General features: G+C 41.7%; 1 protein-coding gene across 5 annotated transcripts in view; it reads right to left on the bottom strand.

The window, feature by feature from the left end:
* TMEM178B (transmembrane protein 178B) overlaps positions 1-16,766 on the bottom strand; it is a 241,105-nt gene that overhangs the window by 24,708 nt on the left and 199,631 nt on the right. For all 5 annotated transcript variants that reach the window (XM_032688134.1, XM_032688133.1, XM_032688130.1 and 2 more), the window contains one exon: positions 16,613-16,750. In XM_032688134.1, coding sequence (XP_032544025.1) covers positions 16,613-16,750 — 138 coding nt within the window. The remainder of the gene's footprint in view (positions 1-16,612; positions 16,751-16,766) is intronic.

Raw genomic sequence — 16,766 nt, 5'->3', positions numbered from 1 at the left:
GACCCAGGGTATTCATAAGGACTCATATTATGATAGTTCCACCAGGTACCAGTGAGGGCCAGTGAGCTGCTGCAGTAAGTACTATGCCTGTTTAAATCGAAACAGCCTTCTTGCCTCTCACCAGCACCCTCTTAGTCTGCAATCAGGGCTCTGGATTCTTGCAAAAGCCTTGTGAGATCCCAGGCTCTGGAACTGTCTTTTGAAGGTGTCCTATACTACTTCAAAGCACAGAGCCGGATAAATGGGGAGGTCTCCCTCCCACAATTTCTTACTCAAAAATCAGGTTGTTTGATTAGAAACCACACACCCTTTCCATGTTTTAGGTTATCCATGTGACTTAGGTTATCCAGTAATATGAAGGTGTCTGTCAAGAATGCGGTTGTTCCCCGTGTGACATGTCAGAATGACTAGCACTACATTGTGGGATTGGGGAAAAAGGATGCATCAGAAGCACTGTGCTCTGAACCAAGCTCTGTGGTTCATTCCAAATAGTTGTGGTTAGAAAATGACAGGGAAGGCCCTTCTTTGCTAGTAAGAACATGGTAATTTCAGCTCTCTTAAAATAAGAGAGGTGGGTGGGAAAATCTGTGTGGCCAGACTGAAGCCGCATTTGCTAAGTACAAAAGGGAAGGAAATAACTTTGGATTTCAAATACTCCCTGTGCTTTCACGCTTTGTCTTGGCTGTTTTGATCACAAGCTCTTCAGTGCAACAAATGTTGCTTATTCTTTGTATTTGAACAGTGCCCAATATGTTGGCACTCCACCTTGCTTGAGGGTGTTCTGTCCCTTAACGAAGGAACAACAAAGAGCAAGTAAAAACACTAGAGAATGAGACTTCTTTAAAAAAAGGCTGCCCCCATCCTGCCCCTTCACTGGAGAATGTGCTAACCCCACAATGACAAACAATGACTGCCAAGCACAATGTCACAGAGTACATAGAATGGTCCTCAGCTGGTCACCACCCTGTGCTTCTGCAGGATGTCTTGTACAGCACAGGGTTATCAGCCTCTCCAGTGCTATTCATTGCAGACACAAAAAATGTCATTTTATACCACCTGGAAGAATCTTTATGGCCATTTTATGAGTCCTGTGTGTTGCTTGTATTCAGCCAAGCAAGTTCTCACTCACCAGGAGGACTGCTGATGGAAACTGAGTAAGGTTACTTCCTCATGACTGTTCAGTAGCTTTTCCTCATGGCAACCACAACACAAATTGCTTGACTGTTGGCCACAGTCATGGATAAAAGGGATGCAGAAACTGAGTTTACATATGGAAATGAAGCCTCTGCTAGTCCAGGTAAGACATGGAGCCAAGGTGGCAGGAGGAGGGAGGCTGTCGCTCCTGCCCATGACTGTCTGCATTATGGACATGGTGCTTCAGAGGCAGCAGGACTGCAGGAAGTCATGAGCATCCCCACCCCTACAATTCTTTTTCTCTCTAGAAGTTAAACTGAACCCTTACTCACTTTCCTGTCGTCAAGTTCTTGCTGTCAGTGAGGTGCCCCCCTACATGTGCTCTAACGCCTCAGAACCCCTGGCAGCCGCAGCAACACAAACTCTAATTTCTTTGGGAAAAACACTCCCTGTAACTGTGGCCCAGCAGATAACCAGAGCTGAAGGCTGGTGGTCCAGCTGTGGCACTGACACACAGAATGTGAATGACAGGTGGTAATAGGAGCTTGCTGGAACATGAGCTGGACAGGGGAGATAAAGGCCATCTCCTTCAGCAGCTGGGGGAAGCAGAACACACAAAGTTCTTTGTGCTGGGATTTACACATTTTCATCCTAAGTAAAACACTAATGAATGAGACAAAGCAACAGTGGCATTTTTGACAAATAATTCACGTGTCACTGCAAAATGCTTCAGTCAGCTGAGAGATGAAATTTTATATAAAGTTGTGCCTGTGCCACAGAAACTGCTGTTTGACATGTAGTCAAACCTCCATCCTGACTCCTTATCAGGTAGCCTCTCTTCTCCTTGGGCTGGTTTTGACAGTCCCTGTCCTGCTAATGGGCTGATAATTAACAGTAGTTTGAGAACATGAGCTATTAAGTACTTCTTGGCTACCTTGTGCTTTTCCTTCTTATATATTACAGAAGAATATTAAACATTACATTGAATGTCCCTTCCATTTAGATTGGAAGTTTTTTTAGGACAGATATGAATTTATTTGCTATATATGTGTATAAGATTGGGGTCCTGCCATCCTTGCTGCAGGGGCAGACACAGTCAGAAGAGGGATGACAGGAGAAGGTAATGTCACTGTTGGTCAAAGCCTAATTCTGTGTGGATTATGAGTTAGGGCTCTTTGCTGTAGCTGTTTTTAAGCATGATTACACCAAGCAGAGCTATGGGCCTGTGCTGAGAGGAATTAATATTTTTATAGGTAAATATCCCTTTTCTTTCTGATCAGCCCAGCTCTGTGAGGGGCTGCAGCGCCTCTGCAGTTTTTAAAACTCACCTCCAGGGGAGAGCAGAACTTCTCTCTGTGAACTGATTTAAACATAGACAGGCTCAAATAATCCATACCAAATATGTTTTAATTTTCCCTGATGCTAGTGCCCCCCTGAACCATGTCAGAAGCCACATCCTTCACCCATAGACATGGCTCGACTTCCACAGCAAAAGACCTTGAGGAATTTCCCAGGGTCTGTGGTGTTTTGTGAGGCAAGAACTGCCGCCTTTCTTAGATCTGCTGCAAATGAAGGTGAGCCTTCCTGGTGCTGGGGCACAAACAGTCCCTGTTGGCAGGAGTTTCGTCTGAACATCCTTAGCTCTAATATTAGGGGTGAGATGTCTGACTGAAACCTGAAGGAGACATCACCAATTTGAAGTCAAGGGAAATCCAAAAAGTGAATAATTAAAATGATCTGGGCACCAAGCCTACCTCTGAGACACTCCTCTATAGAGATCACCTGTCTCATGATTTGGAAAACACTTCTTCTGCATCTGGCAGAATGACGCTCGTTCTTTCCCTTCTCCCCACAACAGACAGAAATGACTCACAAACTGTGCTGTCAGATGTACAAAGTAAATAAACCCAAAACCTGATTCTTCTCACCTTCTGTTTTTGGTTTGTGGTTTGTTTTTTTTGTTTGTTTGTTTTTTTTTAATAGAGAAATCTGAAGTATTGCTTATAAACTATTAGATAAAAAGAGAAACACAAAGGTATGGATTTTAAGATGTCCTTTGAAACCAGACAGCTTTCAAATAAATGTAAATCTCTGCCTTTAAAGTATTTCTAGTAGCTTCTTGTGGCCACTAATGTTTTTGGAAGGAGTGCTGTTTATTTAATTATCATCTCTTTCTTTTGTTATGGTATTATGGGAGAAAAAAAATCTCAGAAGTGAAACAGCATTATCTTTACTTTGTCTCTGCCCTACTTGCTTTCACTATTTTCAAGGTACATCAAACAAACAAATAAAATGAAGTCTGATCCTAAAGTGGAATGTGTAGCATTAACTATTTAAATTATATCACAATCCAAGGAAATTATTAAAGAATAAACTGAATTCCCTCCCAACACAGTGATGACAAAAGCCTTTTGGAGAGAGTAGATTTGCAGTAAACTCCTTCTGTGCACGGATTAAATGCCTCAGCAGCACGCAGCTCTTGAGAACACTTTATTGCTTTGTGCATACACGCATAGAATATAAATTATTCATTAATTATGTACTGTTCCAGCAGAAGCAGCTTGCAGCATCACCAATAGGTTGCAGAATAGCAAGGGGTTTACTGGAAAATTACCCTTATGAAAAAAGCCGAGATGGAAGGATAAGTCTGACTGGGTGATGGAGATTCAGCAAAGTGTCCTTGTGAGAATATATACTCACATGGGTTGGGACTTAATGCATTTTTAATTTATACCATGGGCCAGAGTAAACCGCAGGGTCTGTCTTGGTGCTCTGATATTGCATTATATCCACTCTCAGAATGCAGTTTGCATTTGGCCTTTGGCCTCCTGCCTCACAACGTACCAGCGGCGCCCACACCACGCAGAGCTCTGTGCCTGCAGCGTGTCACCTCAGCAGCAGCGCCTGCCCATTGTCTGCCGCTGCACAGGCCATCTGTTACGGCACCAGAGGATTGTGCATCCTCTGTCATGACTGCAAATACTTACTGGGTGCCATCCTTAGGCTCGTGTAAATCAGTGTCATACCAGGAACAATGCTACAGCAGCTGAGGGCTGAGCTCCAGTTTGCTCTGCTCCAGTCAGCCCATACTGCACATCGCAGATTTGCACAGGGTGACATTTCTGTGACCGTCTCCCTCGGGGCATGGGACTGCAGTGCTGTGCACTGCAGCAGCCAGTGAGCTCCAGCTATGAGCAAGCACCCTCTGAAGTCATGAGTTGGCACTGAAGCAAAGGCAACACTACTTAGCTAAAGGGACATGATTTTGATAGAACAGATGAGGGAGAAAAGAAAGCTTTCAGATCAAGGCCTGAGTGAATAACCCTCTGATTACTTTAGCAATGGTAATTCCTATGACCAACTCAAAATAACCCAGAAATAATAAAGAGAGTTGACTACAGCCATTAAGCAAACATTAGGGCTCGTGAACTTGCAGTCACAACAGAGGAGGAAGCAAAAATTGTGCCAGCTGTAGGAGTGGGATATGATTCCATATTTTACCGGGAGCAGAAGCAAAAGAGAATCTCTAAATATTAAAATGAAGAAACATCCTAATCAAAGGTTAGTGAAATTATTCAATCCGTGTGCTGGCAAGCATCATCCTTGGCAACAACAGAGGCTACTGGCAGGTTTCTTTCATCTCTTACATATGGACTCCACAGGATGACCCAGGCAGAGGTTTAAAAGATTAAACAGAAAGGGTCACTGGACTCAAGTGACTCCAACAGACCTCAGATTTGCCAGATGACAAGACATATAGGTTTAGTATCAAGCTGTAGTTCAGGCAGGTGCTTCCCAGCCTAAGCATTTGTCAGAGCTGAAATGAAAAAAAATTGTGCCAGTTGTTGAGCCAGTTTGGGTTTGCCTTGTCACAGGCCATGCTACTGTGTAGCATAGGAAATCTGTGGAACACGTTGCATTTGGCCTTTTAGCAGTGAGGTCATTCCACCTCTCTCCTAAGATCTTTGTCTCCCAGTCAAAAAATTGAACTTCTCTCAGAAGGAACCTCAGAAGGAGACTCAGAGGATTTATGGAATCTTTCCTTTGTAGGAAACACTAAATTGTTGAAAAGTCTACAGACAGATGTTCTTCAAGACAAGTGAGACTGGAGAACAGATACAGCACAAATAAATTCAGTGCAGTCTTCTTCCGTGTTGCCTGGTGTGTGACACTAAAAATACTCCTAGAGGGAACACTTTCAGGGCTTCATAATCTCTTGTTGTAGTTTTAATTAAATGGGAAAGATTTTTAGTGATTTTTTTTTTCATACCACCACGTAATTTGGAGCGTGGGGGACTGCTCCCCCCCTTGCCCCCTTCCCATGTGAGCTGGATCAGAGAAAGACTGTCCCCAGCATCTCGGGACCTGCCAGAAAAGTGGGTCCCTGGAGTGAAGCATCCCAGGAACTGAGGAGACAGGAAATAAAAGCAAGCATGCTCCAGCACTGTGCTGGGTCATCCCAGTCCCATCGCTGTCACTCCACATGGTTTTGCTACGCCAGAACCCACGCTACCATCTTGGTGGCATGAGACTCTCCTTTGGAAATATCCTTCCAGGTTTTGTTTTAACCTAGGGGGGAGGGGGATGGTTAGGTAATATTTTTCTGCTATTGCTGAGGTTTTTTTGTTTCTTTCAATTTTTAGTAAAATTGTTATTGTTCCTTCTTCATTTGGAATCCCTGTAATTTTTTACCTTGTCTATATTGGGGGAAGGGAAATAAAAGAAAAGAGAGGCTCCATCTCATTAGAGGTCTCACCCCCCTGAACATACTGTCATTAAACCAAGACATCTCTGTATGCTCTGAAAGAGCCAGGTTGGCCAGAAATGAGGAGGTTTCTCATCTAGTTTTTACCAGGTCCAGCTGCTTTTTGAGTGGAATTTCCACTTTCCAGTTGGGCCCTGTCCAGACAGATCAGACCAAGCAAGCACAGCAGTGATTTGTCTAAGGGGAATGTTGTTTTTCTAAGTTGACAACTTGAGAAGCCAAGAAGGTAAATCTAAACCTTGCTTTGTCCTCTGTGTTTAACAAAAAGTTCTGCCACACACAGAAATTTGCTCCCCATTCCCCCGTAAGGATTTCTTTCTGTCCAGAAAATCATACCAGTGTTACTCTTCCTTCTGTTGCGTGCGCAGTTTTCTTTCCTCTTTGATACCAGGCAGGCAAACAACTCAGCAAACTTTTCTTTAACTAAAAACCAACCCAATAATAAATGCCAGTTTTGTTTTCATTGTCTTCCTTTGGCCTTGATGCATCTTGCCATTGGAATTCAGAAGCCAGCAACAGATCAAAGACCTGGTGACATTATTAAAGGCTAGGGAACAACCACTGAATCTTAAAATACACAGAACTTGTTTTCCAGGGCTGTGGGTGGGAAAGTCTTTTGTATTTCTATGGAATCTGTCTCTCCCACTTTGCTTCTACTTTATTTCACCTTCTGTCAGCCCCCCAAAGACCTACTGACATCTCTGAGAAGCAAACTAGATTGCATGCCCTTCACTGACTACATTCAGTTGTCTGTTCTTGTAACTCTGGAAGGTACTGATGCTTCTGCCAGTACCTCCTATGCTGGTGAGGGAGAAATTACAAGTCAGTATAGCTGACTTAAAATAAACACACAGAGGAATATGAACCGGTTTTCTGGCTGAAAAGCCAGACTGAGCTGCTTCCTAAATTTACTGACCGCCAAGTTCAGGGAGACAGATTTGAGCTAAGACTGAAGAACCTATATACCTACTGTATATAGGTGCATATACAGTACTTGCCCTGTCTTTTGCTCTACACCTCATTAAAGAAGCCTTTCGTTTCCTCCTAAGTGCCAGTGCTCTTCCATGATCAGATACAAGGCTGGCAGAATTGCTTGTGTTGGTGTTTCTTCCCTCACAGCATGCAAGTGCACATCTAGGAGCATCAGAAACAAGCTACAGGAAAAAAAAGAAGCAAACCACATTTGAAGGTTGCCTTTGAAGTCAGCTGATAATGTTTCCATGGAGATCAAATGCTATGGAGTTGACAATGAATTCTCTTGTTGAGCCTTTCTTTCCAGAGGGGAAAAAAAAAAAGGCACAACAATACCCCTAAATGACTACACCCTGCAGTACAGTTGTGTTACTGACTTGAAAAAAACATTTCTATATCCCACCCCCATTTTCTTATGAAGGTGTTAACTCTTAGGTCTCAACATTTCAGTGCTAGCTCTGCCAGTACTGGCCTAGAGAATCAGCTATATTCCTGAGGTATTGGGAAAAAATAGCGTCTACTGAAAATAATTCTCTGTTAGAAGAAGGACATAACTCTGCATTTGAACTTATGTTGTAGGAGATGCAAAAATGGGAGTCATGATTCCCCCTGAGGAGTATTATAACAAGAAATTATAAAAGAGCATTTCAGTGGCTGATATGCAGTGACATACAGATGTCTCTACTGCGAAAGGAAGTGACCTTTTGTATTTCCAGAGAGTCCCCTATTTCCTTTTCAAAATGAGTGCCAGCATTAATAAATAAATGCAAAATATGTTGTTGGTGCATCAGAGAGCAGAGAGAAGTACAAGAAGAAAAGATATAACATGCTCCCCCAGCTCTGCCTTTAAAGCATAACATATTGTGAGCCTTGTGATGCCATCAGCTGAACAACTTCTTTCTAGCTTGGAAACACTAAGGAGGCCACCTTGGCATTGTATGAACCCCAAAAAATGGCAAAGGGGATGTATATCTGTATGGATGATTTCCCAAATATTTATTTTTTGAGTGAAAATAGGAAATTTGCTAACTTTCAAAGGGAAAGTGATAACCAGTTTCTAAAAGCTGATTACTAATGGTTAGTTGGTCTGGATGAAGAAGCACTTCCAGTCCTACCCATGTATGAGGACTGGACATGTCCATAATATGTGTCTGGATGTGTATTCACCAGTGTCCCTGTTTTGAAATACATAAGAAAAGAAGGGCCGCTTTCTATACCTCAGAAACATAGCCTAAAATGGGATCAAGAAACATGACCTGCAACCAGGTCTGTGAGAGACACCACAAACCGTGCAAGGAAGAAATGTTTTAATAGAATCATAGAACTGTTTAGGTTGGAAAAGACCTCTAAGATCATCAAGACCAACCGTTAAACCAGCGCTGACAAATCCAACACTAAACCATGTCCCCAGTTGCCACATCTACACATCTTGTAAATACCTCAAGGGATAGTGGCTCTGCCACTTCCCTGGACATCCTGTTCCAGTGCTTGGCCACCCTTTTGGTGAAGAAATTTGGCACAATTTGAGGCAGTTTCCTCTTGTCTCATCATTTGTTACTTGGGAGAAGAAACACTGAACCTCCTTTTCTCCAGGATTAACAACCCTGGCTCCCTCGGCCAGTCCCTATAAAGACAGACTGTTAGATCCTTAAAGTGATAAAAACGGACATTTTCAGAAACAGGTTGACTCTTATTTCCTGAATATGCATGTTCTTGGCCTTGTTACAGTACTGCCTGATGGGCACAAAGCCTGCATGACTGCTCCGAGCTCTGCGTCTCCTCACAGGTCCATAAAGAGCCTCATCCCCTTGTTTCCTACAACACCCTTGTAATATGTTTGAGGGCTTTAAACAATCAAGAGCCTTAGAGAGGTTTAAACATTTAAAGCCTATTAACGCTGTACATTAACTCAAGTTCATTCCAACTTGAGGCCTTAAATCACTTTAGAGCATAATGCAAAATTTAAACAAAAGCACACGCGGAAGCCAGAGTATACATGAGTGTGGTGGGGGAGGCCTAGTAGGGGGGGGACTGGCTTTGTTGTGCTGAGACTTGCCTCAAAGACTTTCATAACCAATTTATGGCATCTCTTGATACAAACCAGCCTTTGTCTCCATCTGGAGGTCAATCCACATAAATAAGTTCTCCCAGTGATCTGCAAGGAGTTTTGCAAAGTTCCTAAGCCCCTCTGCAGTCTTCACTAATTTAGGGCCTCCCACAGAATTAAAACATGGTTGGTATCTCATTGTTTTTCCAGCGTTCCAACATTTTTTGAATTATAAATACTCTTCAAAGTGGCCAAAAGTATTTTGACATTGTGAAAACTATATTTATGCCAAGCTTCACAGCTTAGATTCCAGTGAATTATTGTAGACCTCAGTTTTTGTAAAGATCACATGCTGCTGTTTAAGATCTGTATGCATACACTTATGCACACACATGTGTATTTACACTTGCCTTTCCATAGGGAAAAAAATATTTTATGCAAACTTTCTAAAACTATTCCTTTCTGGAAAGAAGCACGAGAAACTGGACTTTCAAAGAATAATGTTGTGGAAAAGAAGAAATAAATATGACCACAGGAAATACATTCCATCTTCAATGTTGTGATTGATCATTTCACCACAAGTGAACATTCTGCAGGGTGGGTAGAGGTCTTGATTATTAATAAGAAATAGAAATCCTAGGTGCTCTGTGGAACCTACCATATTTCCTGATGAACTCCAAAGAATAGCTTTTACTTTCTCTCTTTGTTTATCTTTCTCTTTGTTTTCTCTTGGCAGCTGCTATGAAGGTACTTCATAACTGCCTGGGAACTGTCAGTCACAGAGCTTTCCCTTACACGTGCTGTATTAAATTGCTCCATTTTTGTTTCTTAAATTATTCAGCAGCGGAATGATTATTTTGAGATGGCAGGACCACAGTCTTGTAGAATAAACACTCTTATTTTCTACCATTATGTGCTATTTTCAAAGTACAGTGAGTTAAATTTGGGACTCAAATGACTCAACAGCTGGTAACGATCCGTGGCTGCAAATACACAGATGCCTCAGTTGTCAGCTACTAACATATGCACAGCACAGGAGGAGGAAGCACAGCACAGAGGCTCAGGGATTTGGAAGACAAGACTCTCTGCAGAGGTGGGGAGCGAAAGAGGATCCAGACGTGTGCAGTGCATCGATACCAACGACTGTGCTGCATGGGCTCACAAGCCAAGTTTTGGAATGCCACTTTCCCTCAGTATCAGCCTGGTCATCAGCTCCTGGACACAGCTCCTGTGGCAGCTGCTGGGCTCTGGCAGGCACTGGCACAAAGCCCCGAGTGTGACCTCGCGACAGCGTGGCATGGCTGGGGCAAGAGAGGGTGACTCGGTGTAAATGGTCAGTCCATCCTCTAGCTGCGAGGATAATAAAGCATTTTGTTGACTTACCCCTGGACTGCGAGAAGGAATATTTTGGAAGTATTTCTGAGAAGGTCTGGAAATTACTTATAAAAAGCTGTTTCTCCCTAGATTAAAATATAAAAGAAGAATGCACTCATACATATGTAAGGGGTTTTTTCTTTATTTCTTTAATAGACATCCTTTCTTGCATATCTGAAATAAAGCATTAAATTGTGCCAACACGCTGGCATAACTTCATTTTTTCTTCCCTCTTACACATCTTTCCTGCCTGCTTATCTCTGCTGCAGCAGTCAGCACTGGCAAGAATAGGTGTTCACCTCTGCTCTGGGAAAAGATTTAAAGCTTTTCTAACCCTGACCTAAGTCCTTTGAGTATGGATGGGCTACAAAGAGCAATGTCTCTGCACTACTCTTAAGAGGGCGAGGAGAAACCCAAATCAGTGGCAGAACTGGAGCTGGCAAATGGCACTTGAATCCCCTAGACTGGCAGATCATCATTGGAGGGGAGGGAGGAGGAGAGGATGAAAGAAATTCCTGATGTTTCTGAGAGCAATTGCTAGGACAAAAAATCAGACAGGAAAAACTCCATACTACTACTGTATGTGTACAGCAAGACTTTGAGGCCTTTAAGTGCCAGGAGAAAAGGGAATTTCAGACCCCCAAGCAAAGCTCCAAGCCCAGCACTTCATGCAAAAATGTCACTAGGCAAAGACAAGAAATGAGCTACTATGTGAGACTCCAGATCATTTTATTACAGATCTTCATGGTGTTAAATCACATGAATAAGGGCATTTAACAGCTGGAATAATTTCCAAATAGTCTAATTAGAGACTGAATTTTTAATGGTAAAATTTTTAATTGGCTCGAAGCAAGGTTACAGCAAGAAATACACGTGACTTTGCAAAGAATAAGGAATATTTGCAAGGCTAGTAAAATTACATGCTTCTCTAAGGAAATTGTTAGCAAATGGGGAAAAAACCCTGAAGTGATCCTAAAGTACATGTCACAGGACAAAACTGGCAGAGTCCTGATAAGAGCGAAGAGAACAGGTAAAACAGTAAACAAGTGCAGAGATTATTTATTGCATTTATTTGCAGTAAATTTGGAACAAAATAAGACAACACAGAAGTCTCTCCCTGAAGGGCTGCCTTGTTAGGCGTGCAGTAAAACCCCAAACTATTTCACTGAAATGTGTTCTCAGAACAAATTACAGGCTTACAAAAGGAAAATACATGAATGTGCAGCTGAAGGACAGAGCTCTGATAAGGACGATAAAACATTATTCTTTGTCTGTCTTCTAATACATTTACGATGGCAAGTGATGTAGCTTTGACCAGGGATAATTGTGTGCTAAAGCAAGTACCAGAACAAGATACTGGAAGTGCCATTTTGTATTTCCAGCTGGGACAACAGACAGCAGTTCGGCAGGGAGGTGCAGAGGCAGGGAAGGGGAGGATGCAACCACTGCCAAAACAGTGGACCACGCCACCATGGGGCAGCTCCACCTTCCCCACAGCAGGCACTGATGAGGAGGAAAAGGGGTTTGGAGCATTTAGGTACAAAGTCAGCCCTACCCTCAAATTAGAAGTAATGCAAGCCACGTGATATGTCAAAACAGCTGACTGAAATCAGCTGAACTGGGATAACAACAGGCTATCAGAGATTGTCTTTAAAAGATGATTTTATAAAGCATGTAGAATAACAGAAGGTGTGGTGAGATTGGCTTTGCATGGTTGTGGAAGAACAAGCAACCTAGCAGAATCTGAGATGCTGAAGTAAGAAACTCCTATGAATGAATGTGCTGGAGAGCAGTTAGAAAAACCAAGAGTTAGATAGATATAAGCTTGTTTGCTTGTCATGATACAGGAAAGAAGGGATTCCTGAAGACAACAGAATTTGCCCTGGTAGAGTTACCAGTGTGCCAGTTCACAATATCTCAACTCTTTGGAGCTGTAAGTAAAACTGAAATTTGACCTTGACAATACTGCTGTTGAGGGACACCAACCAAATTAATTGACAGGTTTGCCATGATAGTAAACCCAAACAAGTCCAGGATTTGAATACATCCAAAAGAACTTCTCAAAGCCAGAAAATGTGAGCACCACTTCTTGGCAACTGATAAGCAGGTCACATCTAGACTTCAAAAAGCTAAAGCATAGTTTTAGTGCTAGTAAATTTTCTTTGTTAAAAACACAGCATATAAAATGCCCCCCATGCATTTCCTCAGGTAGATGTTTAACTGAATTCCTGTTAGACTACAAGTAGGTCCTTGATGAGCATGAAAGCATCAGGTTTGCCACAGGACTCTAACATTTGGAAGTAGTGTCACAGATGCTTCTAAGGCTCCAGAAATTATTATAAAATTATAAAATTACAAAATTACTGGATGGAGCTTTTACTGGTGCACAGATTTTCAGTAATTTGCATGAAAAGAAAACACAAGAAGCTGCAAGAGGATGTGCTCCGAGTCATGTATAATTTGAGTGTGACCCACTTCTGTAATAGAATTAAACAGTCTCAAGTAAGATGAATAAAATGAACTGATCAGTGAAATTTAGAAGCACAGTTCCAAATGGAGAAACTCTCAAAAGGAGAAACTCTCCCACCTTGCAGGATAAAATGATACTGACAATACTGAAATGGAACTACAAGAGATAGTGCAATTGTGGGTACAGAAGGCAATGTAACAACACCATTGTGCACAATGAGATAAAAAATAGTAAACATAATTTGCAGTATCCATCTGGCTCCGTACAAGATGAGGGACCGAAAAAAATCCTACTGTGGTCAGGCAAATGCTGTCGTTCAAGATAAGGGATCAAAGTATAAATTCTACAATAAATTCAGAAAATTATGCAAAAAAACCCCTTTCAAAGCCATAAGAGACCTGTGATTGCTGTTGATACAGATACATTTGGACTAAACATAAAAGATGAATTATTAATAATTTTAACTTGTTACAAAACATGCTGAATAACACTGTAAAACACACTCTAAATCACAGTTTACATGTCCTGGATTCCAGATGAACCAATACCAGATAACGGCCTGCATTTCACAAATGACTTGTTTCAGCAATTTGCTTGAGAAATCAGATCAACCAGACTATAGCAAGTCCTTAGGAGGCACTGCCACATGGGCAAGCAAGAAGACTGTTTGGTAAATATAATAAAGAACCAGAGGTCCAGGCAAGCCACGTCTGGCCTTGTTAGATTATTATAGCACACTTCTTAGTGCTCTGTTGAGATTTCCTGTTCAAAGAATTATGGTCAATAAGGGACAAACCCCATAGATGTGTTAAGCCAGCAACATTTAAGCATTATAAAAGAGCTATTTGTCTATAACACAAACAGAGGGAATGCTACAAACACAGCCAAGACAAGTGGCGTTGCAAATGGAAGGGAAAGCTAGATTTCAGGGTGATTTTATAGCTACCAATTGAACACAGTCTCCTCTCAGCTGCAATGAAGTCAGATGACATAAGCCTTCCAAGGCATTTTTCTCATTATTGGACCAGAGAAACAGTTAAGTAAAACTGGTTAAGCACTCTGGCTCCATGCATTTTAAGGACCAATACAAAACTATGTTGACAGAATTTATGTCATGACAGAAGAACCAGCTTTGGATTCAAACACCATCCAGCAATAAAATAGTTTAAGTTCAAAGGTTCATTGGCTGTAACATATGACAGTCTCAGAACATTGATAGATACTGACTTTTAGATTAGATGGCTCTAGTTGTGTATTTTATTAACTGACTGCTTCAGTTTGTAGATGTTACTTTACACACATTTGCTGTTAAAAGAAATCAGTATAGCAGTTGCTACTGACTTGTGCAAAACAAGAAAGAGAGTAACCTTTGGGTAACGCTGATCCACGTGTATGTGCTGAAGCAGAGAACAATTTTCATCTCCTCCCAAAACATCTTTATTTAAAATATTACACATCCTGACAGAATTTGGCAGATAGAATAATCTGGTCCCTCTCATTTCAATTAGTTTCAGATTCCAACTGCTGGATCTTGTTATTATTTTGTCTATGCAAAGAGCGTTCTACTATCAGATGGCTTCTCACTGCATAGGTACTTACACAATGTGTTCAAGTAATTTATAAACCTTCTGTTAAACAGTTACAAGCAATTGGCTTTTTGTGGCATGCTGTCTTTTTCTTGTTTTTCAAACCTTGAGTCGTTCTTGTAGCTCTTCTGCAAACCTCTCCCAATCTTTCCACATCCTTCTTTAGCATTGACACCAGATTAGGATGTCCAGAAACAGTTTTGCTTTGCCCAGAGATAACCCCACCTCATGCTTTCATTGCATATTCCCATAAAAACTAACACATTTAGCAGCTGCACTGCACTGAAAGCTCCTGTGCAGCTGGATGGTCCCAGCAATCATGATCTGAGAGACCTTTTCAGAGCTGCTGCTTTCTGAGGGGGCCTCTTGTTCTGCGAGGATGACTGACACCTTTTGTTCCCAGCTGCATGACCTTGGACGTGTCTCCACTGAAATGTGTATTGTTCGAGCACACCAAAAGATGGCTTTGTAAGCTATGAGTGACCCCTCCCATGACACATGGTTACACTGAATCTCCTTTCACCTGAAAACTTTCAAATCACTGCCAAATAACACTGAGCCAAAAAGAAATCCCTGCAGCTGCACTAGAAACCACCCCATATATAATAAATTTCAATTAGCAAACAAGACATAGCTAGTTTCTAACAGATTTTTCTGTATTTATTTTGTATACTCTTAATGTTTTAATCTGAATGTTGTGCTGTAGCAAGTTAAATATCACACAGATATCTAAGCACAGTAAAACAAAATAATCCCCATGCAAACTAATTAAATGCAAATTAATTATATAAGAAATATCAAGTTAATTCAGCAGGCCCATTGCCCATAACACTTTGACACCCAAAACAAACCATTTACAGAATCCCCACAAAGATCAGTGTGTGCTTGCACAAGGTGCAAGTGACTTCAAATGTGTTTGTGGGCACAGAGAGAGCTGATGTCTAATGTCACCAGTACAACATCCCTGGAACATAAATACTTGTTACTTGAGCACTTAACTCCTCTTCTGGGACTGGGGAAGCTTTTCTGTTTGTCACACACTTATCTGTATCACACCACAGTACAGATAAACAGATGATAAAATGCACTGAAGTGATGATCTGCCTGGAGGGCAAAAGCCCAGCTAAACAAAAACCACCAGAGAAAATAAGAGAGAACAGAAGGAGTGGTGTTCACTTTGAGACATTCACCCACCATTGTTTATGTTAGACTTGACTCTCACACCCTTCATTTCAATTAACTGTGTGCCTTGAAATTTTTGCTAACAGAAAGCTGGATGGCATCTCTAGTAAGGAAGGCTGGAACATCCAACATGGCAAATGTTGGATGACCTTGAGAGCTGGTGTAGTAGAAATGGGAAGAAGCTCAAAAGCACAGAGTGCCAGGGCATGTACCTGGGGAGTAATAAACAGAACCTCTGCTGTAAATTGTGATAGAACCAGTAGGAAATCACAAAGGAGGAGAAAGGCCTGGATGCATCATCCAACTGAAGGATGACTGTGGGTCTCTGGTGTGATGCAGCATGAAAAAAGCAAATACAACCACAAAATACTTCTGGCAAGGAATTTCCATCAGAGAAAGGGAACCATCGCCCCACTTATACAAAGCATTGATCAGACCTTGTTAGGGAATGGTCCTTCTCATCCATATGTGAGAAAGGCAGGTACAAACAAGAACAGGTTGCAGAAAGGGCTGCTACACTGATAACAGGTCTTACACAGAGAAGTCTACAAGAAAGTATATGTAGAGTGGGAAAAAGAAAACAAAGGATACCATTGCTCTTCATTATGTATATCAGAGAAAGAGGGAGACACATAAACTAAAGGTTACATCTGTCTCAAGAACAACTGACGAGTAATAAGTACATGTTACAACTTGCAGCACAGTTTCTAGTTATCAAAGTGTCCCACTGTGGGACAGTGGTGGGAATAATATCTGCATAATCTTCAGATTTTTTTACTGAGCTTATTAAATTTAAGGGTGACAGTGTTACTTGCAACCACAGAGTATTGGATTAAACAACTCAGAGGGCCCTTTCTAGTTCTGTGAGTTACAGACACTGTTTTGTGATAGAAGTAACATGTAGCTATGGTTGGGTGATCCTTGATGTACCCCAGAAGGCACTCAGAATGAAACCAAGTCCAGATCACTCAAAACAACCCTGAAAACATGTTTTCAGTGACTTAGAAAAGAAAGGACATGTGGAAAGAGGGAACACAAAAACAAGAAGACAAATAAATTTCTTCAAACACCAACATTCTTACCTCCCATGAGGAAGAGAAGCCCCGCCACATACTGCATAAGGCCTCGATCCCAACAGCACCCCAGCACCCCGATAATCCATCCAAAGAGGATGATGGCCACGGCCATGCCCATGAAGCCAGCTGTCATCCTGCGCAGATCTGCAGTGGGGAAGAC

The sequence above is a fragment of the Chiroxiphia lanceolata genome, chromosome 5, assembly GCF_009829145.1.
Source record: "Chiroxiphia lanceolata isolate bChiLan1 chromosome 5, bChiLan1.pri, whole genome shotgun sequence".
Classification (NCBI taxonomy): Eukaryota; Metazoa; Chordata; class Aves; order Passeriformes; family Pipridae; genus Chiroxiphia; species Chiroxiphia lanceolata.
The sequence above is the reverse complement of the archived record's forward strand: the minus strand, read 5'-3'. Positions and strand labels throughout refer to the sequence as shown.